Below are 22,947 nucleotides of genomic sequence, written 5' to 3' on the forward strand. Positions count from 1 at the left end.
ATCAGGGATTTTCACCTGCCTCGAGATGACTGGGTTTTTGTGTTGTCCCAATCATTTCATCATCATTCATGAAAGTGGGCAGTTTGGACTGAGCAAAGGTTGGGAATTTGTGCAGGCGCTGATAACCGCGCAGTTGAGCGCCCCACAATCCATTCATTATCGTTTGGGGAGTTTGGTGGCCAGCGGAAATGTTTAAACTGAGAAGAGTGTTCCTAGAGACACTCTGTAGCAATTCGGCACGTGTGGCGTGTCGCATTGTCCTGCTGGAATTGCCCAAGTCTGTCGGAATGCACAGTGGACATGAATTGATGCAGGTGATCAGACAGGATCATTACATATGTGTCACCTGTCAGAGTCGTATCTAGACGTACCAGGGGCCCAATATCACTCCATCTGCACACGCCCCACATCATTACAGAGCCTCCACCAGCTTGAACAGTCCGCTGCTGACATGCAAGGTCCATTGATTCATGATGTTGTGTCTATACCCAAACACATCCATCCGCCTGATACAATTTGGAACGAGACTCGTCGAACCAGGCAACACGTTTCCAGTCATCAAGAGTCCAAAGTCGGTATTGACGGGCACAGGCGAGGCGTAAAGCTTTGTGTTGTGCATCACTCGCTCCGACACGCTCGGCCTAATGCCCAAGGGCCAGGCACCGAAGGTAGAGTGACAGCTCACGCACTCCTGATCACTGGATGTTAAAGGTGAGAGACACTCTAACGAACCTTTTTTTGAAATCTTGTTCAAGAGGACATTGTTGCGTTTGAAACGTCCCCTTAAAAAAATTATACAAGACTGTGCTTAAACTGACACACAATAGTTTTTAGCGCAACGCAATCTGACTTTCAATAATGCCTACAAGAGAATGGCCCTGACTAACATTAACCTATATGTTTCACAAATCACTTACCTCACAAAAATCTTCGTTCCTCGAACTACTGCAATACAGCGAGCGCCACTACTGCCAGCTAACTAAAAGATTCAAACTACGGAAGTCACTAACTACTGATAGGCACGGTTAGCAAATGAAAGATTTTAATAGAGAACAAACAATGTATTTACCTTTATAGTCATAATATATATATCAGTTCATGACACCAATTCTTACAAATTTCAAAACTCCGCCATCTGTCTCCCCACGTCCACCACCGCTGGCGGCTCACCTCCAACAGCGCAACGCTACGCGCTGTTAGCATCCAGCTGCCGCTGCTCAACACTACAATGGCAGACAACAATGCAAACCAGCCACAGACTGCACACGGCACAGCCAGTGATTTTCAGAGCGCTACGTGGCGTTACCAATAAAAAAACGTAAACAGCCTACTTACGTAGCCCCCATGCTCCCCACAAAAAAAAATTACAAATTGTTTTGGGCAGTGGGCAATACAGATTTGAATTTTTTTTGTAATTATGATTACAATAGCAAAGAAATCAAATGCACACACTTATTGATACAATGTTGGTCAAAAGCTAAAATTTTCTCACAGTCCATATAGACAGTCCTGATCATTCATCACAGTAAAATAGTAGTGTTTTTCTCAAAGACTGAGCAACAAAAGAAAATGCACACGGAAGTAGTGGATTTCCGTGCAGTCTTGAAGAAGTAGTGTTGTCCTTCCAACGGAAAGACAGTGCTGACTCTTGACATGCAGACAAGTAATGGGTCGCAACAGAGCAAACCCACAGCAGAGTCACTCGAAGTTTTAAAGAATATTGGCAGATAGGTCAACACAGAGTAGACCCATTGTAGTCATGGTAGAGATTATGGTATTGGTGGGCCACCAGAGGTGCAGACCCACTGCAGTCCTTGTAGAAATAATGGTACTGGTGAGTCATCAAAGGTGTAGACCCACTTCAGTCCTTGTAGAGACAGCCAGCAGCCATCTGTTGCGACTGTGCAGGTGCACAATCACTATCGAAGAGTCTTGCGCAGAATGGCGGCTCACCTCCAACAGCGCAACGCTACGCGCTGTTAGCATCCAGCTGCCGCTGCTCAACACTACAATGGCAGACAACAATGCAAACCAGCCACAGACTGCACACGGCACAGCCAGTGATTTTCAGAGCGCTACGTGGCGTTACCAATAAAAAAAACGTAAACAGCCTACTTACACGTTGTTTTATGCGAAAAGCGTACATAATATGATGCTCTCACGCACATGTGCCGGGTGGCTATAAATAAAGTATAGCTACTGATGGAAGTCACGTGTGGGTTGTCATTACAGTACAGCAGCGAAGCTTGGTAGATACGCTGATGCCTGAAACTGATTTACGCAGGAAAAAATTAGTCCCAGTTTTGGTCATCAGTTGCAAATCTGCCACTGTACAGCATCTCGTAGACATCTCTGGTACTCATACTGAACAAACTGCGCAAGTGGTGTGTGAGGTAATGGGCGAGTTGTGTAGCCTTGAAAATATTCTAAGTTTGGGATTGGCGCGGCAGCACTGGCCGCTCGGCAAGCTGGTTCTCGTCAGCAACTGCGTGGTGCAGAACATTAGCCGGAGCAAGAGGGATAGGCCCCAGCGTGTGGAACAGGCTGACGGCGTGGCTGCGAATTCCATGTTGACGCTGTGTCGAGGAATGGGCTTTGTGTCGATGAAGGAGACTTATTTGCTGGGAGTGCCAAAGATCTACATCTACATCTACATGACTACTCTGCAATTCACATTTAAGTGCTTGGCAGAGGGTTCATCGAACCACAATCATACTATCTCTCTACTATTCCACTCCCGAACAGCGAGCGGGAAAAACGAACACCTAAACCTTTCTGTTCGAGCTCTGATTTCTCTTATTTTATTTTGATGATCATTCCTACCTATGTAGGTTGGGCTCAACAAAATATTTTCGCAATCGGAAGAGAAAGTTGGTGACTGAAATTTCGTAAAAAGGTCTCGCCGCGACGAAAAACGTCTATGCTGTAATGACTTCCATCCCAACTCGTGTATCATATCTGCCACACTCTCTCCCCTATAACGCGATAATACAAAACGAGCTGCCCTTTTTTGCACCCTTTCGATGTCCTCCGTCAATCCCACCTGGTAAGGATCCCACACCGCGCAGCAATATTCTAACAGAGGACGAACGAGTGTAGTGTAAGCTGTCTCTTTAGTGGACTTGTTGCATCTGCTAAGTGTCCTGCCAATGAAACGCAACCTTTGGCTCGCCTTCCCGACAATATTATCTATGTGGTCCTTCCAACTGCAGTTGTTCGTAATTTTAACACCCAGGTACTTAGTTGAATTGACAGCCTTGAGAATTGTACTATTTATCGAGTAATCGAATTCCAACGGATTTCTTTTGGAACTCATGTGGATCATCTCACACTTTTCGTTATTTAGCGTCAACTGCCACCTGACACACCATACAGCAATCTTTTCTAAATCGCTTTGCAGCTGATACTGGTCTTCGGATGACCTTACTAGACGGTAAATTACAGCATCATCTGCGAACAGTCTAAGAGAACTGCTCAGATTGTCACCCAGGTCATTTATATAGATCAGGAACAGTAGAGGTCCCAGGACGCTTCCCTGGGGAACACCTGATATCACTTCAGTTTTACTCGATGATTTGCCGTCTATTACTACGAACTGCGACCTTCCTGACAGGAAATCACGAATCCAGTCGCACAACTGAGACGATACCCCATAGCTCTGCAGCTTGATTAGAAGTCGCTTGTGAGGAACGGTGTCAAAAGCTTTCCGGAAATCTAGAAATACGGAATCAACTTGAGATCCCCTGTCGATAGCGGCCATTACTTCGTGCGAATAAAGAGCTAGCTGCGTTGCACAAGAGCGATGTTTTCTGAAGCCATGCTGATTACGTGTCAATAGATCGTTCCCTTCGAGGTGGTTCAAAATGTTTGAATACAGTATATGCTCCAAAACCCTACTGCAAACCGACGTCAATGATATAGGTCTGTAGTTAAATGGATTACTCCTACTACCCTTTTTGAACACTGGTGCGACCTGCGCAATTTTACAATCTGTAGGTACAGATCTATCGGTGAGCGAGCGGTTGTATATGAGTGCTAAGTAGGGAGCTATAGTATCAGCGTAATCTGAAAGGAACCTAATCGGTATACAATCTGGACCTGAAGACTTGCCCGTATCAAGCGATTTGAGTTGCTTCGCAACCCCTAAGGTATCTACTTCTAAGAAACTCATGCTAGCAGATGTTCGTGTTTCAAATTCTGGAATATTCCATTCGTCTTCCCTGGTGAAGGAATTTCGGAAAACTGCGTTCAATAACTCCGCTTTAGCGGCACAGTCGTCGATAACAGTACCATCGGCACTGCGCAGCGAAGGTATTGACAGCGTCTTGCTGCTTGTGTACTTTACATACGACCAGAATTTCTTCGGATTTTCTACCAAATTTCGAGACAATGTTTCGTCGTGGAACCTATTAAAGGCATCTCGCATCGAAGTACGTGCCAAATTTCGCGCGTCTGTAAATTTTAGCCCATCTTCGGGATTTCGCGTTCTTCTGAACTTCGCATGCTTTTTCCGTTGCCTCTGCAACAGCGTTCGGACCTTTTTTGTGTACCACGGGGGATCCGTTCCATCTCTTACCAATTTATGAGGTATGAATCTCTCAATTGCTGTTGCTACTATATCTTTGAATTTGAGCCACAGTTCATGTAGAAATTAATAATAGCCAGAGGAACCATGATACCTTACAAAGAAACATGCACATTACCATTATTTGCACGACGATTCTGATGGCGTAATCAGATTTTCAATATCTTTATAAGTTTAAAGTTTAGTATCTGACTGTAAATTATACAGGTAACACCCAGTAACGAATTTCCAAAATCTAAACGGTTCATCCGATTTTGTCGATCGACGTGTCTTGTAGTATAAACCTAAATTGGTATGAATTACAGGCATGCAACATGAATAGTACATGAGTTATTGGAGGTGAAAGTGGCCGATCACTGTTGATCATGTCAGGCCTTAAGTACTCCACAGTTACATGAAAAAACGGTAGCAGCATGCTTATAAATGTATTTATTAATCTATGTCTTTGTTTATATCCGATATATACTATTCATAAAGAAATTGGTAAAATTTTTCCGGTGTTTTAGAATGTACGGAGACATCAGGCTACTGACCTACTTTTCTTTCTGTTCCTTTGATATATGTTTATTTAATTTGTTTATGTATTTAATAATGAGTGTTAAAGCGTGTTTATGGTCCAGCCGTAGGGATATTTATTTAATTTCAAGTTATTTAAATGCAATTCCAGTATTTCGTATGTGTGTCAATATGTTTGTGAGTGTGCGTTGGCTTGGAGACTTGGCGGGAGCGCTCTAGTCAATCACAGCGCACGTTACTACGATGGGCGACTACCGAAGTCAATGGAGAGTATGGAAGGCGAGTGCTGGACGGGAAGTCGCGATGGACGGTGGCGGGAAATACTTGGAGAGTGTTGAGAGTTTGCGTGTGGTTGCGGGAGCTAGAAATATTTCGTAGTGCCGACTTGTGCACTTGTGAGATTTCCGTGGCTTCTGCAGTGAGGATGTGTTATGCGTTTAGAAGTGAATGTCTCGCGAGCTATGTTGTTGCTTATAACTAATTACGTGAAGTAGGAATCTATTATTTCCCTGTTATTCAACTTATATTTTATTTAATTGCTCAACCATCGACACCAGTAAGTGTTTTGCAGTAATAAACGGCATTTTTAAAGGTAATTCTGCTATTGTATTCATAATTTAAAGTCGTTAAAATAGTACTTGCAGATTTTATTTAATTGCAATCTTTCATTTATAAGTTTCTATGTTACATTTAAAATTCGCAACTGCCGAGTGATAGGAACCTTCGACCATTCCATTCAAGTGTATATACATATTGTATATTGTAGACTCAGCAGTATTTGGCTCCTAATGCGACAACTACGTATCTCAGCCTCTAGACAACGAAACCAGCCAAAACTTTTAATATTTCACAGGTACGTAATTGAGGGTCACATTTTTTTTGACAGCCCTCAAGCGGTTAATAATAAAGTCAACATTATGTCTTTCTCACCTGTTTGTTCTTTTTCTGCCCACGTTCCATTCCTAATCCATACACACGAAAACTTTTATACGCGTCTTTCTCGCATTCACAATGCCAGATTTGTTCTGGTGGCCAAAATCGGAACTAATCTTTTTCCAGCGTAAGTCGGTTACGCATTAACGCATTCGATGATCAGAATATGTACCAAGCTTCGCTGCCATACGATATTTCAGTCAACACTATCTCTGTGAGTAGCTGCACTTCAGTTATAGTCACCCAGTACAGAACAGCGGACTGACATCCAGTGCACTCCTATTCGAGGAATATTGAAGGCGGATCAGGGAAGATTAGAAAGGAGGAGAAGACACTCGCGAACGTCCAGGAATGGCAGCGTCACCTGGTGTGGGATGACTGCTAAGTGCGCGTCATTTATGACGGCGGCCGAGTTTAGGTTCGTTCTGCGCATCTGACGTCACAAAACACAGTCAGCCAATGAACAGAGAACGACGTTGCCAGAGATCGACTGCAGTGCAGAGAACGGACGAGTGTCTTCAGTTTTAGAAACGTTCAGTCATAAATAAAGTAATTGAACAAAAGCAATGTCTTTACAGTAGACTTCCTTTTATAGAAAGTTTGGAAAAAGCATTCTTTATACCAATTGCTTCATATTCTATTAATTAATTAAACCAGACAAGCAATAAGCCTCGTAATTCAGGCGATAGCAAGGAAAGGTGTTTGTATCATTCTCACTAACCGCTTTTTAGCAATACAGAACAGCCGTAATTGTTTATTTCCTATTGTACTTCGACGAAACGTGACTAATTCATAGTCATACCAATATTGTTTGTCGCAATTTTGCGTGCTATTTTAAAAACCTCCGGGAGGGCTGTTGACTGATCAGCTGCGTTAGCATAATGGTTAAAGTGTTTGGCTACTAAGTGAAAAGTTCTGAGTTTGATCGTTTCTCAGTGCCTAATATTTTCTTTATTTAAAAACAATATCGAATTCTCTAACTTCATGAATTTTGTTCGTTTGAATGTAATTTCTCGAAATTTCTAGTGGCAACTAAATTCGACCATACGGAAAGTATACGCTATGGACTTTTACCTGTGCAAACTGTTCAAAATTTCGTGCAGTGGTTTACTACATCTAATGCTGCACAGTAACTGCATTGAACATCGAAACAAAATTAAGTCATTTATGGAGGCGGTATCAGTCAAGAAGATGTGTAAAAATCAAATTTTTGGGCCAAATAGTTTTCGTGAAATCGAATGATAAAGTGCGTTAAAGCAGTCGAAACACCATGTGTCTGCACAGGCGAGCAGTGCAGTGATGACAAAATCGCGCACAGCTCGGAATGCGGGGAGCATGTCTCTGTAGCAGCGAAAGGGTTAATGCGGCCGTGATGGCTTTACTTCATAAACTGCGCGTTCCTCCCTAAACGTAAGTTTGCGAACTATACTATGGCGCTGCTTCTCTTGGCGCGTGCAACTGGCAACGCAGCAATCTTTCGCGTCTGGGTGGGCATGCGCGAACCGCGAAGATAAAAGAACTGAACTTTTATTTTTATAGTCAAACACACGCACGGTGCATGCAGTATTAGTGTGCGTGCCGTCCTTGTGTAGTACGGGCTGGGCGCTCGATCTGTCTTGGGTTTGACCGAGGGCTGACTGTAACGGCCCGGAGGCTCGGGACGAGCATTTCAGAAACTGCACGTCTCGTCTGGTGTTCGAGGAGTGCTGTGGCGATTGTCTTCAACATGTAAGGCGACCGCTTGCCATACTCGGGAAACCTGGGCTCGAGTACCGATCCGGCACAAATTTTCACTGTCGTCATCCCATTACGCAGCTGGTAGTTGTCCATATTCGCGTGTGCGAATACATTTAATGTAGTTTAATTATAACTATGCTGTATTTCGCACTCGCGCACGAAGCGACTGCAGCGGGGCGGAGCGAGTAACGAACAGATGTGCGCGAAGTTTAGAAGCTGTAGATTCAGAAGGTCATAACTGCATACTGTTGGAATCATGGCCGAAATTTTCGAGCAGCATGGACTGAGGCGGTTAATACCTTGCTAATGTGATTTTCTCTCCTTAAGATATGAAGTCAATTTGATGATGTTTCATTGAAAGTTCTACAGCATGTATCAACGATAATATGAAATACCCCAATTACTGGGATCGCAGATTTACTTCAAACTTTGTGCGCCTTTAGTGAGGCCATTAAAATAACATAATGTCCAAGTAGTAAGGTCCACGACTCTGGTAAATCGCAAGTGAACTTTTACTCTTGTACTATGTAACTGACGTATCTGTGCATAGGTGCTGGACGTTAGAGTTCATGGTAGTCAAACTGTTTTACTCCAGTTTCCTTTGCGGTTTCTTCCTTAACCCACCCCAGAGCAGGTGTTTTCTTGCCATGAAGAGTTGATCCCCGCCTCTTCCACACTTAGAACCGACATATCCTCTGGTCATCGGAACGTTCTGGTCGGAAAAACTATACGTCGATAGTCTCAGAGATCTTGCTGCGCCCTCCTCCTCCAGACGCAGGTTTCCTACTATTCTCGGTGATTTCACTGTTAATTTTTCTAAAAAAGGAAATAAATGTAAATAAATAAACTAGTGATGTCCATTGTACCCCAACTCCGCGTTCCGTACGCTTTCTTTGGTTCCCGGAGGGTGGGAAGGGGATGTGGTGGCCAGGCCTTGGTTTGCGACCCCTGCCCACTTAGCCCCCACGACTCCCTTTGGGCGCCTGGGAGGTTCCTTAAAAAAAACAAAAAGTGATAGCGTGCGAGCTTCGTAAGATGAACATGTATGGGGTAACGGTTCCAGTTCCCAAAAAAATTGCACCTACGCTATTCCTCCTTGCTACATTAGCAACGTCTCACCGTCACGCAAGCTAACTGCCAAACGCGGCCTGCCTCTGCGTCTGCAGCTCGAAGCGTTGAGGCGCAAAGTAGTTCCGGTCACCTTACCAGATTCCATGTGTAAGGGATTTCACAAATGACGACAGGCATACGTTTTCAAGAAAACTAAATATGTCCCTTCATTTACTTGTCGATAGTTATAAATATATTTACAAACTGCCCATTTGCTTCTGTCTCGAGTTCTTCGGCCGACTTCGTCTGATGACTTTTCTGACGTTTTGCCAGCACGAGTGGCTGACATTGTCAAAGCTTCACCCTCCATTGCCGGTGGTGCACTGGAGCCGAGCCCAGCGTGCATGCAAGTGTGGAACCTTCACTCCTGGGTTCCACGTGTGATGGGCGTAGGTTTTAATAGCCTTTCGCTATTTTTCCTACATTAAGATAGGTTTATTTTATAGGATAGGTGTTTGAGTGTCTAGGCTGTCCTGCACTGGGGACTATGAGTTTATGGTTGCTGCCTGGCTTTACACACGCAGCAGGTCTGGCCAGCGAAGTGACGACCGCCAGTGTGGTCGGTTGCCTAGTTCTCTGACCAGTTGGTTGGTCGACCTCTCGGCTTTTCCATAGAATGTTGTCGCAGCGTCCTTGAACCTCTGACGCAGAGGCTTGACGTCGGCGACGTTGTGGAGCTCCTCAGTGGGGAAGTCCTTTGGCAGGTGTAGTGCCAGTCGTAGCGCCCTGTTCTGTATCGTCTGAAGGCGCTTCAGGTTAGTGTCGGCTGTGTTGCCCCACACGACAGCGGCGTACTCCAGCAGCGGTCGTATGGCGGCCTTGTACAGGGTAAGGCCGACGTCTTCCGGCAGCGTTGTTGTGGGGTTGAGCCGAGCTCTCGGCCGCAGATTATATGTACCTGGCCCGCCAACGTCCGAGGGCTTCTCCGAGGTCATTTCCGGTGCGGTTCTCCTCTTGCTACCTGCGACGGTCGTTCGCTGCAGCACGGGGAGCCAGGATCCGTTTACCTTAAGGCTTTCTTCTTTCTTGTTGGAGCTGTTCCCCTATTCGTGTATTTCTACAGCTTCTCTAAACATGCGGGTGTGATAGTGCTTTTCTAGAGCTAGAACTTCCGTGTTGGCGAATTTGATTACATGGTCGGTCTCACACAGCGCGGGCTCTGCCACGGCCGATTTCTCCACCTGCCCCAACCTGCTATGTCGCTTATGTTCCTTGATCCTGGTGTTGACTGATCGTCCATTCATTCCGACATAAACGTTTTCGCTGTGCGTGGAAAGCGGTATATTCCCGACAATGTAAGTGGGTCCCTTTTATTCTTTGCCGGTCTAAGACATTCTCTGATCTTCCTTGTTGGTTGAAAATTGTCTTTACGCAGTGTTTGTGCAATATACGACCGACACGGAAGTTCTGGCTGTAGAGGAACACTATCACCCTGTTTGTTTAGAGAAGCTGTAGAAATACACAAACACGGGAACAGCTTCAAAAAGAAAGAGGAAAGCCTTAAAGTAAACGGATCGGGAAGGGAGCGAGACAGGGTTGTAAGCTGTCCCCGATGCTATTCAATTTGTATATTGAGCAAGCAGTAAAGGAAACAAAAGAAAAGTTCGGAGTAGGTATTAAAATCCATGGAGAAGAAATAAAAACTTTGAGGTTCGCCGATGACATTGTAATTCTGTGAGAGACAGCAAACGATTTGGAAGAGCAGTTGAACAGAAGGGACAGTGTCTTGAAAGGAGGGTATAAGATGAACATCAACGAAAGCAAAACGAGGATAATGGAATGTAGTCGAATTACGTCATGTGATGCTGAGGGAATTAGATTAGGAAATGAGACACTTAAGTAGTAAAGGAGTTTTGCGATTTGGGGAGCAAAATAACTGATGATGGTCGAAGTAGAGAGAATATAAAATGTAGACCGGCAATGGCTAGGAAAGCGTTTCTGAAGAAGAGAAATTTGTTAACATCGAGTATTGATTTGAGTGTCAGGAAGTCTTTCCTGAAAGTATTTGTATACTATGGAAATGAAACGTGGACGATACATAGTTCAGACAAGAAGAGAATAGAAGCTTTCGAAATGTGGTGCTACAGAAGAATGCTGAAGATTAGATTGGTAGGTCACATAACTAATGAGGAAGTTCTGAAGAGAATTGGGGAGAAGAGGAATTTGTGGCGCAACTCGACTAGAAGAAGGGATCGGTTGGTAGGACATATTCTGAGGCATCAAGGGATCACCAATTTAGTATCGGAGGCCAGCGTGGAGAGTAAAAATCGTAGAGGGAGACCAAGAGATGAATACACTAAGCAGATTGAGAATGATGTAGGTTGCAGTAAGTACTGGGAGATGAAGAAGCTTGCACAGGATAGAGTAGCACGGAGAGCTGCATCAAACCAGTCTCAGGACTGATTACCACAGCAACAACAACAACAACAACAACAATTATTATTATTATTATTATTATTATTATTATTATTAGTCGTAAAGCACCCATGTGGAAGACGATAAGTAAAGCTGGTTCACTTTCCGTTTTTCTTGGTCTTCTGGTTCTTTTTATTTGCCCACCAGTTTTTCATTGTTTGCGGAAATTTAGTTCTTCTTTCTTCGCTCCATTTTGTTCCGGTTCTCGGTGCTTTTGTCTCTGGTTTAACCTCCCACTTTTCAACTTTTATTCTAAAATTGTTCCTTGCAGCTATTTCTTCTTTAGTAATTTTTGCTAATTCCAAATTTTATTTAACTTTATGAATCCATTCTCCTCCATTAACAAGAGAATCTACGTATTTTACAATTCTTTTTGTTAATCTGTGTTCAGGAAGTCTCATTATGTGGCAATAGAATTTAAGGCGTCTTTTCCTCATGTCTATCTCTATGTTAGAATATTCTTCAATTTTTGATGTTTTCTGTAATCTATATCCATTCTCGGTCCATCTTGGTCCCAAAATTTTTCTAATTATTTTTCTTTCTTCTTTCTTTAGATTTTCTAGACCAGTTTTCCTGTTTAGTGCCAAGGTTTCGCTGGCATATAACATTGATGGTTTAATGACTGTATTGTAATGCCTAATTTTTGCATTTAAAGATAAACATTTTTTATTATAGAGGTTTTGCACTAATCCTAAACCTTTACGAGCTTTTTGTATTCTTTCTTGTCAACAACAATTATTATTATATTAGTTAATAGTATGTGTACAGTTGTAGTCTGTAGATGCCATAAGTTAAATAAATAAAACGAAAATAAAGTTCGTCTCACGAAGCTCGAACGCTAACCACCTGACCGCCATAGACTCTACCGTCCGGCACCTACGCACGGATACATACGACACATAATAGACGCGGAAAACATCTCCTGCGCTTTTCTCGGAATTGCCGGAAAAGTCTACCTAGCACATTATGTTGTTTCAACGGCCTACTAAAGATGTGCAGAGTTTGAAGTAAAACTGTGATCCGAATGTCGTGGCCTCCCCTCGTGAGACTGCAGGTTTCCCCGTCCGACGCCGATTTGATAACACGGTAGTAGAGCTCACCTTGCGATGTAGAGGTACCCCGTGTTAGTGGAGGCGATCTTGAGGATCCAGGAGACGAGCAGCGGCGCCACGGTGAGGTAGCCGAACGGCTTGCGGGGGACGAACTCGGTGAGCCCCGAGAAGACGGGCGTGAAGACGACGGCAGCGACGGCGAGCAGCGACGACACCCAGGAGCCTTCGTCGACCGTCAGCGGCAGCGACACCACGCCGTCCTCGGCCGACTGCAGCTGCGGCAGCGCCATCGCCGGCCACACCATCGACGAGCCGAACGCGAACGTGTTCAGGTTCACTGCGCACAACGCCAGCAACGCACACTGTACTGTCTCTCAGTCAGGCGGACGTAGCGTGAGCAACTGCACAATACAATGGGGACAACCAGGTCACAGAAGTCGTGGTCTAACATTCTGGGTGGTGTCTGTTTGTTCTATATCGTGTCTCCCTACCACTTCCGCGCAACGACGCTCTGAGCGTGTTTTTTAGGGAATTGACTAGTTTGAACCTGGGACCTGTTGCTGGTAAGGAGACGGCAGACCACACATGACATGTAGAATTCAGAAGAGTTCAGTGAGACTGGCGATGATATTACCAAATACTGAATGATTTCAGCGTCAGCTCCACTGCACTCCCTGTAAAAGAATCTTAATACTAACTAAATTTAGTGGAAGGGGTTCAAGGCTTTCCTCTTTGTAGTTAGCTGGTAAAATAAGGTCGAAAAAGCAGTCAAGTTTACCATTGGAAATTTTATTCTACTCACAAAACATTGTTTATAAATTGCACTATTGATAAAAGGAAATGTTTTAATACAGGACGGTAAAAACCAACTGAGTCCAACAAAAATGTAAACGAATATTCCCTGAATGGGTTTCCAAGTTCTACAATGGATCAAAGGATGACCTATGCCATATCATATCTATAATCTAGGTTTAAATTAAGTTTCACAAAAGAGAAAACTATCAAAATGGTCTACAGTGACCCTCAGTTATCTTTAATTACTTATAACTTGTCGTAAATTACAGTGGCTGATGTGGCTTCTGAATAGCTATATAACAGAAAAATCATCGCGTTTCAGATTTTACTTCAAGTGGCAAATGTGAACACCATTAGCTTTAATTGACGATCGACACTATTATTACGCAAAAAGGGGGTGTAACAGATGAGAAATCTGCAGTTCTGAGTGAAGCTTTATGCTCTGTTATGCGGCATCGCGTGCGATCATTACCTTGTCGTGTTACTACAATTTACCGAAGTTGGTTTAAAAAAAACTATCTGGCTGTGTTTTCATGTGACCAATCAGGGTCTCAATGTTAACCTTAAGCTCCGCCTACAAAAATTCTGTCTATCCAATGAAAAACGTTATACTTTTCGTGGTGGGGCAATGTTTTTAAAGTTTTCAACGTAACAGAGACGCGAAAAAGTCTCACGCTAAAACCTCCAGCTGGTGTGGGCCTTTTAGCGTTATCTTAAAATCTATACTGTTCTTCTGGAGGGCTCTGTCTCTTAACATGGGCTGGGGATGGACCTAGCGGTTAGCTGGCGACGTGGGTGTCCGTCCCTTATCGTAGGGCCTTCAGCTTAACACGGTTCTGCTCTCGGTTTCTGTTCTTGTTTCTTGTGTTAGTCTGTGGTATTCCATTTGCTCACTCGTTACTCGTATTACTTTGGTTAATTTAATGTCACGTTTTATTCGGAGCTATGTGACATACTACTGGATTTGCTTACCGTGTCAGGGTTTTTATGGAAGGTGTTGGATTTGCCTGATACCTTAAAGTGGGACAGCAAATACACAGATGGCGTTAGTACCACGTAGGCCGGCCGTTGTGGCCGAGCTGTTCTAGGCGCTTCAGTCTCGAACCGCGTTGGCGTCATCCGGATGTGGTGCGGAGGGGCACGGAGCCAGCAGATCGCTCTCCCCATCGCTGTCAGCTCCCAGACCTTGGACTCGCTACTTCCCATTCAAGTAGGTCCTCAACTGTCATCAAGAAGCTGAGTGGACCCCATTCCAGTTCTCTCGCAAAGGAAAAATCGCTAGCCGTACTGGGAACTGAAGTCGGATCCTCTGCATGGCCGTTACATGTGCTGACCAGTCAGTTGCGTTGGTAGGAAGCACCGAACAAGTAAAGGACTGAGACCTTTTGGCTGATTACAACTGTTGTCTGGAATGGGACTCGAACCTGGGACTTCTGCATTCTCGGGTCAAGATCTCTGCCTTGAGCAACCCAAACACGATTACGACCCGTCCTCACACCTTTACGTCTTCTAGAAAGTCATCTCTTACCTTCCAAACTTCCGCAAAACTTGCAGTAATAGCACACCTCAAAGAAAGAATAGAGCAAGGTTGTGGCTTAGCGACAAGCTGGGAGATGGTTTCCACAAAGATTTCATTTGGGAAGTCAATGGATGTACTGTTGATTTAGAGCTGCATTTGTTTTAAATCTACACTACAGGCCATTAAAATTGCTACACCAAGAAGAAATGCAGATGATAAACAGGTATTCATTGGACAAATATATTATACTAGAACTGACATGTGATTACATTTTCACGCAATTTGTGTGCAAAGATCATGAGAAATCAGTACCCAGGACAACCACCTCTGGCCGTAATAACGGCATTGATACGTCTGGGCATTGAGTCAAACAGAGCTTGGATGGCGTGTACAGGTACAGCTGCCCATGCAGCTTCAATACGATACCACAGTGCATCAAGAGTAGTGACTGGCATATTGTGACGACCCAGTTGCTCGACCACCATTGACCAGACGTTTTCAGTTGGCGAGAGATCTGGAGAATGTGCTGGCCAGGGCAGCATTCGATCAATTTCTGTACCCAGAATGGCCTGTACAGGACCTGCATCATGCGGTCGTGCATTATCCTGCTGAAATGTAGGGTTTCGCAGGGATCGAATGAATGGTAGCCACGGCTCGTAAGACATCTGAAATGTAACGTCCACTGTTCAAAGTGCCGTCAATGCGAACAACAGGTGACCGAGACGTGTAACCAATGGCACCCCATAACATCATGCCAGGTGATACGCCAGTATGGCGATGACGAATACACGCTTCCAATGTGCGTTCACCGCGATGTCGCCAAATACGGATGCGACCATCATAATGCTGTAAACAGAACCTGGATTCATTCGAAAAAATGACGTTTTGCCATTCGAGCACCCAGGTTCGTCCTTGAGTACACCAACGTAGGCCCTCCTGTCAGTGATGCAGCGTCAAGGGTAACCGCAGCCATGGTCTCCGAGCTGATAGTCCGTGCTGCTGCAAACGTCGTCGAACTGTTCGTGCAGATGACTGTTGTTTTGCAAACATCCCCATCTGTTGACTCAGGGATCGAGACGTGGCTGCACGTTCCGTTAGAGCCATGCGGATAAGATGCCTGTCATCTCGACTGCTAGTGATAAGAGGCCGTTGGGATCCAGCACGGCGTTCCGTATTACCCTCCTGAACCGACCGATTCCATATTCTGCTAAGAGTCGTTGGATCTCGACCAACGCGAGCAGCATTGTTGCGATACGATTAACGCCAATCGCGATAGGCTACAATTCGACCTTTATCAAAGTCGGAAACGTGATAGTACGCATTTCTCCTTCTTACACGAGGCATCACAACAATGTTTCACCAGACAACGCCGGTCAACTGCTGTTTGTGTATGAGAAATCGGTTGGAAACTTTCCTCATGTCAGCACGTTGTAGGTGTCGCCACCGGCGCCAACCTTGTGTGAATGCTCTGAAAAGCTAATCATTTGGATATCACAGCATCTTCTTCCTGTCGGTTAAAACGGGTCTGTAGCACGTCATCTTCGTGTATAGACACCGAACTGAGGCTGCAGTGTTGGCGATGTTTATAATGATCGACCACGATGGTACCTCTTCCGCCTCCAAGTACAGTAGCTCGAGATGGACCTACAGTGGACGCTTCGCTCATTCCGAAATCGACGGATGGTGGTGCATACACAAACAGGGGTCGCCGCACCCCCGCCCTAGTGTTCATCCGCTCCTGCTTTAAAGTCGGCGCACGCGGAGAACCTGGGGAGAAGTCACGTCGAACATTGCAAGACTGCCATCGAAGCCTCATATAGATGCCGAGTCCGTATGTCTACCACAGTCACCATCATACAAGGGCTACTAATTGGTGAAGGACATTATTCTGGTAGATGAACGACTGCCAGTTCTATAGCGAAAGACAAATTACTTTCTGTTTTGCTTTTTCGTGCTTGACTACTTGAACATTTCAAGTAAAATAGTATAAATTCTGCCTATGCAACTGTGTGTCTTGTGTTTGTAGTTTAAAGGGCTATCACATATCGACCTCCTACAACTGCAGACATCTTTGATCCTTACATCCCGTCGTCTTCACCAGAGCAAGTTGTGTCTGCAGCCGTAGGAGCTGGATACATCGTAGACCTTTTAAACTGAAACACAAACACACAAGCTGAATGGGTAAAATTTACGCACTTTTATTTACAGTGCTTAATAAGCCAAGTTGTCAAAGCAATGTCAGAATCTGTTGAACTGACAATTGTTCATCCAGCTGAAAACTGTCCTTCGTTCCCCGACCGCAGTGAGTTATGGAGTCACTATCTCGATGGAGCTTCGATGTTCGTGGTTTGTTCTACCCCAGGTAATCCGCATAGGCAGAGTTATAACGAGGTGCCGATGGTGTTAACGGGACCGTTTCCTGGACGGGGAAGTACGTAGGCCCCTTCATAGAATCCGCCCGGCGTATTAACGACAGTGACTCTGTGTTCCGGTCTGGATGTGGTTTTTAGGTGGTTTCCATCGTCTCACCATGTGAATATCGATCTGATTCCCAAATTTCGCCCCAGAGACACACTACGCTGACAGATTGGGTACACTGCTTGTGTTCTGGGCTGCGAACAGGAGACCTAGGACCTTAACTGTGTGGTCTACTTAAGAACTCAGTCGCCATTAGCATTAGATACTGATGAATACCAGTACGTAGTTACTAGCTGTGACATCTATTTGGGTATATAGTGCCAGCCGTGTTAAATTACCGTTTAAGGGATGGGGAGGTGCGCCGGTGCCGGATCGAATCCTCCAGGCAGATTCACGACGAGAGTTGGTGCAGCCTCGATGTGTTTTAACGCTGTTTTTCACGCACCTCTAGATGAATAATGCGTTGGTACCAAGGTAAAGAAAATTCTATACGTTCGTAGGATTTGTCAATCTGGAAAAAAAACATTCGACAGTGTCAAATGGTGCAAGATGTTCGATATTCTGAGAAAAACAGGGGTAAGCTATAGGGAGAGACGGGTAATGTACAATATGTACAAGAGCCAAGGGGGGATAATAATGAACGACCAAGAACGAAGTGCTCAGATTAAAAAGCGTGTAGGACAGGGACGTAGTCTTTTGCCCTTGCTGTTCAATCTGTACATCGAAGAAGTAATGATGGAAATAAAAGAAATGATTAAAACTGGAACTGAAATTCAAGGTAAGAGGATATCAATGACTGGGTTCGCTAATAACATTGCTAACCTGAATGGAAGTGAAGAAGAATTAAATGATCTGCTCTATGGAATGAACAGTCTAATGAGTCCAGAATATGGACGTATTGTAAATCGAAGAGAGACGAAAGTAATGAGAAGTAGCAGAAATGAGAACGGCGAGAAACTTAACATCAGGATTGATGGTCACGAGGTAGATGAAGTTAAGGAATTAACCAATGACGGACGGAGCAAGGAGGACATCAAAAGCAGAGTAGCACTGTTGGAAAGGTCATTCCTGGCCAAGAGAAGTTTACTAGTATCAAACATAGGCCGTAAGTTGGGGAAGAAATTTCTGAGAATGTATATTTGGAGCACAGCATTGTATGGTAGTGAAACACTGACTGTGGGAAAACCGGAACAGAAGAGAATATAAGCTTCTGAGATGTGGTGCTACTGACTAAGTTTGAAAATTAGGTGAACTGATAAGGAATGAGGAGGATCTGCGCAGAATTGGAGAGGAAAGGAATATGTGGAAAACACTGATAAGGAGAAGGGACAGGATGATATGACATCTGTTAAGACAACAGGGAATAATTTTCATGGTACTAGACGCAGCTGTAGGGGGGAAAAACTATAGAGCAAGACAGAGATTGGAATATATCCAGCAAATAACTGAGGATGTTGCAAGTGCAACTTTGAGATGAAGAGATTGGCACAGGAGGGGTATTTGTGATGGGCAGCATCTAACCAGTCAGAAGACTGGTGACTCAAGAAAAGAAAAAAAAGCCAAGTCTTGCCTGAGTTACACGATTTGCAGACACTTTTATCCATTCAGTCCTGGCCTACTCCAGGAAGGGCATCCGTACACCATTTAAATTAACTGTGCCAAACCCGTTCTGCCGACTCTGCGCAGATTCGGGACAAAGGCACAAGATAAAGAAAAAGAAAAAAAGACGGAGATTCCGAAGGAAGCGAAGTGCCATCTGGCGGCCAGTTTGGAGTGACTGTTGACTTCGGAGGGGTGCGATGGCGGCGTCGTGTGCGATCGGGGTAAACATCGCCGATTCTGCGAGGATGACAGAATTGAGAAGGACTTTCATCTACATCTACATCTACATTTATACTCCGCAAGCCACCCAACGGTGTGTGGTGGAGGGCACTTTACGTGCCACTGTCATTACAACCCTTTTCTGTTCCAGTCGCGTATGGTTCGCGGGAAGAACGACTGCCGGAAAGCCTCCGTGCGCGCTCGAATCTCTCTAATTTTACACTCGTGATCTCCTCGGGAGGTAAAAGTAGGGGGAAGCAATGTATTGAATACCTCATCCAGAAATGCGCCCTCTCGAAACCTCGACAGCAAGTTACACCGCGATGCAGAGCGCCTCTCTTGCAGAGTCTGCCACTTGAGTTTGATAAACATCTCCATAACGCTATCACGCTCACCAAATAACCCTGTGACGAAACGCGACGCTCTTCTTTGGATCTTCTCTGTCTCCTGTCAACCCGACCTGGTACCTATCCCACACTTATGAGCAATACACAAGTATAGGTCGAGAGAGTGATTTGAAAAACCACCTTCTTTGTTCATGGACTACATTTTCTAAATACTCTCCCAATGAATCTCAACCTGGCACCTGCCTTCTCAACAATTAATTTTATGTGATCATTCCACTTCGCCGACCGGAGTGGCCGAGAGGTTCTAGGCGCTTCAGTCTGGAACCGCACGACCTCTACGGTCTGGGGTTCGAATCCTGCCTCGGGCATGGCTGAGTGTGATGTCCTTCGGTTAGTTAGGTCTAAGTAGTTCTAAGTTCTAGAGGACTGACGATCTCAGAAGTTAAGTCCCATAGTTCTCAGAGCCATTTGAACCATTCCACTTCAAATCGTTCCGTAAGCATTCTCCCAGATATTTTACAGAAGTAACTGCTACCAGTGTTTGTTCCGCTATCATATAATCATACAATAAAGGATTCTTCTTACTACGTATACGCAATACGTTACATTTGTCTATGTTAAGGCTCAGTTGCCACTCCGCTGCAGATCTTCCTGCATTTCGCTGCAATTTTCTAATGCTGCAACTTCTCTGTATACTACAGCATCATCCGTGAAAAGCCGTATGAAACTTCCGACACTATCTACTAGGTCATTTATATATATTGTGAAAAGCAATGGTCCCATAATACTCCCCTGTGGCACGCCAGAGGTTACTTTAACGTCTGCAGACGTCTCTCCATTGATAACAACATGCTGTGTTCTGTTTGCTGAATACTCTTCAATCCAGCCACACATCTGGTCTGATGTTCCGTGGGCTCTTACTTTGTTTATCAGGCGACAGTATGGCACTGTATCGAACGCCTTCCGAAAGTCAAGGAAAATGGCATCTACTTGGGAGCCTGTATCTAATATTTTCTGGGTCTCATGAACAAATAAGGCGAGTAGGGTTGGGTCTCACATGATCGCTGTTTCCGGAATCCTTGTTGATTCCTACATGGTAGATTCTGGGTTTCCAGAAATGGCATGATACTCGAGCAAAAAACATATTCTAAAATTCTACAACAGATCGATGTGAGATATAGGCCTATAGTTTTGCGCATCTGCCCGACGACCCTTCTTGAAGACTGGGACTACCTGTGCTCTTTTCCAATCATTTGGAACCTTCCGTTCCTCTAGAGACATGCGGTGCACAGCTATTAAAAGGGGAGCAAGTTCTTTCGCGTACTCTGAGTAGAATCGAATTGGTATGCCGTCAGGTCCAGTGGACGTTCCTCTGTTGAGTGATTCCAGTTGCTTTTCTATTCCTTGGACACTTATTTCGATGTCAGCCATTTTTTCGTTTGTGCGAGGATTTAGAGAAAGAACTTCAGTTCGGTCTTCCTCTGTGAAACAGCTTTGGTATAAGGTGTTTAGTATTTCAGTTTTACGTGTGTCATCCTCTGTTTCAATGCCATCATCATCCCGGAGTGTCTGAATATGCTGTTTCGAGCCACTTACTGATTTAACGTAAGACCAGAACTTCCTAGGATTTTCTGTCATGTCGGTACATAGAGTTTTACTTTCGAATTCACTGAACGCTTCACGCATAGCCCTCCTTACGCTAACTTTGACATCGTTTAGCTTCTGTTTGTCTGAGAGGTTTTGGCTGCGTTTAAACTTGGAATGAAGCTCTCTTTGCTTTCGCAGTAGTTTCCTAACTTTGTTGTTGAACCACAATGGGTTTTTCCCGTCGCTCACAGTTTTACTCAGCACGTACCTGTCTAAAACGCATTTTACGATTGCCTTGAATCTTTTCCATAAACATTCAGCATTGTCAATGTGGGAACAGAAATTTTCGTTTTGATCTATTAGGTAGTCTGAAATCTGCCTTCTATTACTCTTGCTAAACAGATAAACCTTCCTCCCTTTTTTTATATTCCTATTAACATCCATATTCAGGGATGCTGCAACGGCGTTATGATCACTGATTCCCTGTTGTGTGTTCTGTTTGCTAAATACTCTTCAATCCAGGCACGCAGCTGGTCTGATATTCCGTAGGCTCTTACTTCATTTATCAGGCGACAGTGCGAAACTGTATCGAACGCCTTCCGGAAGTCAAGGAAAATGGCGTCTACCTGGGAGCCTGTATCTAATATTTTCTGGGTCTCATGAACAAAAAAGGCGAGTTGGGTTGGGTCTCACACGATCGCTGTTTCCGGAATCCAAGTTGATTCCTACTGAGTAGATACTGTCTTTCCAGAAATGGCATGATACGTGAGCTAAAAACATGTTCTAAAATTCTACAACGGATCGATGTCAGAGATATAGGGCTTCAGAATGAACGCCGTGCTGGATCCCAACGGCCTCATCACTTGCAGTCGAGATGACAGGCATATTATCCTCATGGCTGTAACGGATCGTGGAGCCACGTCTCACTTCCTGAGTCAACAGATATGTACCCAGAATGAGATTTTCACTCTGCATCGGAGTGTGCGCTGATATGAAACTTCCTGGTAGATTAGAACTGTGTGCCGGACCGAGACTCCAACTCGGGACCTTTGTCTTTCGCGGGCATGTGCTCTACCACTGAGCTACCCAAGCACGACTCACGCCCCGTCCTCACAGCTTTACTTCTGGCAGTACCTCGTCTCCTACCTTCGAAACTTAACAGAAGCTCTTCTGCGAACCTTGCAGAATTAGCACTCCTGGAAGAAAGGATATTGCGCGAAAGGTAAAGGACCCGAGTTCGAGTCCGGCACACAGTTTTAATCTGCCAGGAAGTTTCATATAGGGCTACAGTTTTGCTCATCTGCTCGACGACCCTTCAAAAATGGTTCAAATGGCTCTGAGCACACTGCCTATAAGTTAGAACTACTTAAACCTAAGAAACCTAAGGACATCACACACATCCATGCCCGAGGCATGATTCGAACCTGCGACCGGAGCGGTCGTGCGGCTCCAGACTGTAGCGCCTAGAACCTCACGGCCACTTCAGCCGGCGACCCTTCTTGAAAACTGGAACTACCTGTGCTCTTTTCCAATCATTTGGAACCTTGCACTTGCATAGCGAATCTAACTTGGAACGGACGTGAGACCGGGTCGCTGTACTACATTTTGACCGACTGTTGGCGTAGAAGCAGCACGGGCGATGGCGCCGCCGCTGTGAGCCGTGCAGCTTACCGACGCAGGCGGCGAGGAACTGCGGCCATACCGCCGGCTTGGTGTGGGAGCGCGGCGCCTCCGCCCCCGGAGGCTGCTTCTCTGGAGAGGCCAGGCCGGTGGCATTGGCGTTGGCGTTGGCGGCAGTCTCTGGGGCCGCGCGCGGCACGTACACACCGGTGACGCCGTAGCCGTTCGCCACCTCTCCAGAAAACCGCTTCATGCTGCCGACCAGAAGATTGCAAACAGTGTCTGCCGTGGCGGCGCGTTAAATACCACGCGAGCGTGCGCCAGAGGTTGTCGCTGTAAATCACTGAGGCGGCCTGTCTGCACACCGAACAATGGAGGGTGTTTGCAGCGGTGACATCTGCACGTGATTACCGGAACGCAGCTGGGCGTCGTGTAGTAGTGGAGATGTTTTGTGTCGTTGTGCGGTAACAACGGCCTCAACACTGCGCGTTA

The 22,947-nt window shown here is 45.1% G+C and overlaps 1 protein-coding gene across 1 annotated transcript in view; it reads right to left on the reverse strand.

Annotated features, from left to right (window-relative positions):
* LOC126278143 (facilitated trehalose transporter Tret1-like) overlaps nucleotides 1–22,726 on the reverse strand; it is a 52,227-nt gene extending 29,501 nt beyond the window's left edge. Inside the window, exons 1-2 of the mRNA XM_049978034.1 lie at nucleotides 22,507–22,726; nucleotides 12,397–12,685 (exon numbers count right to left, since the gene is read on the reverse strand). Of these exons, the coding sequence (XP_049833991.1) occupies nucleotides 12,397–12,685; nucleotides 22,507–22,708 (491 nt within the window). The 5' untranslated portion in view covers nucleotides 22,709–22,726. The remainder of the gene's footprint in view (nucleotides 1–12,396; nucleotides 12,686–22,506) is intronic.
* Nucleotides 22,727–22,947: the final 221 nt, after the last annotated feature.

This window comes from Schistocerca gregaria, chromosome 6 (assembly GCF_023897955.1).
Source record: "Schistocerca gregaria isolate iqSchGreg1 chromosome 6, iqSchGreg1.2, whole genome shotgun sequence".
In the NCBI taxonomy this organism is placed as follows: Eukaryota; Metazoa; Arthropoda; class Insecta; order Orthoptera; family Acrididae; genus Schistocerca; species Schistocerca gregaria.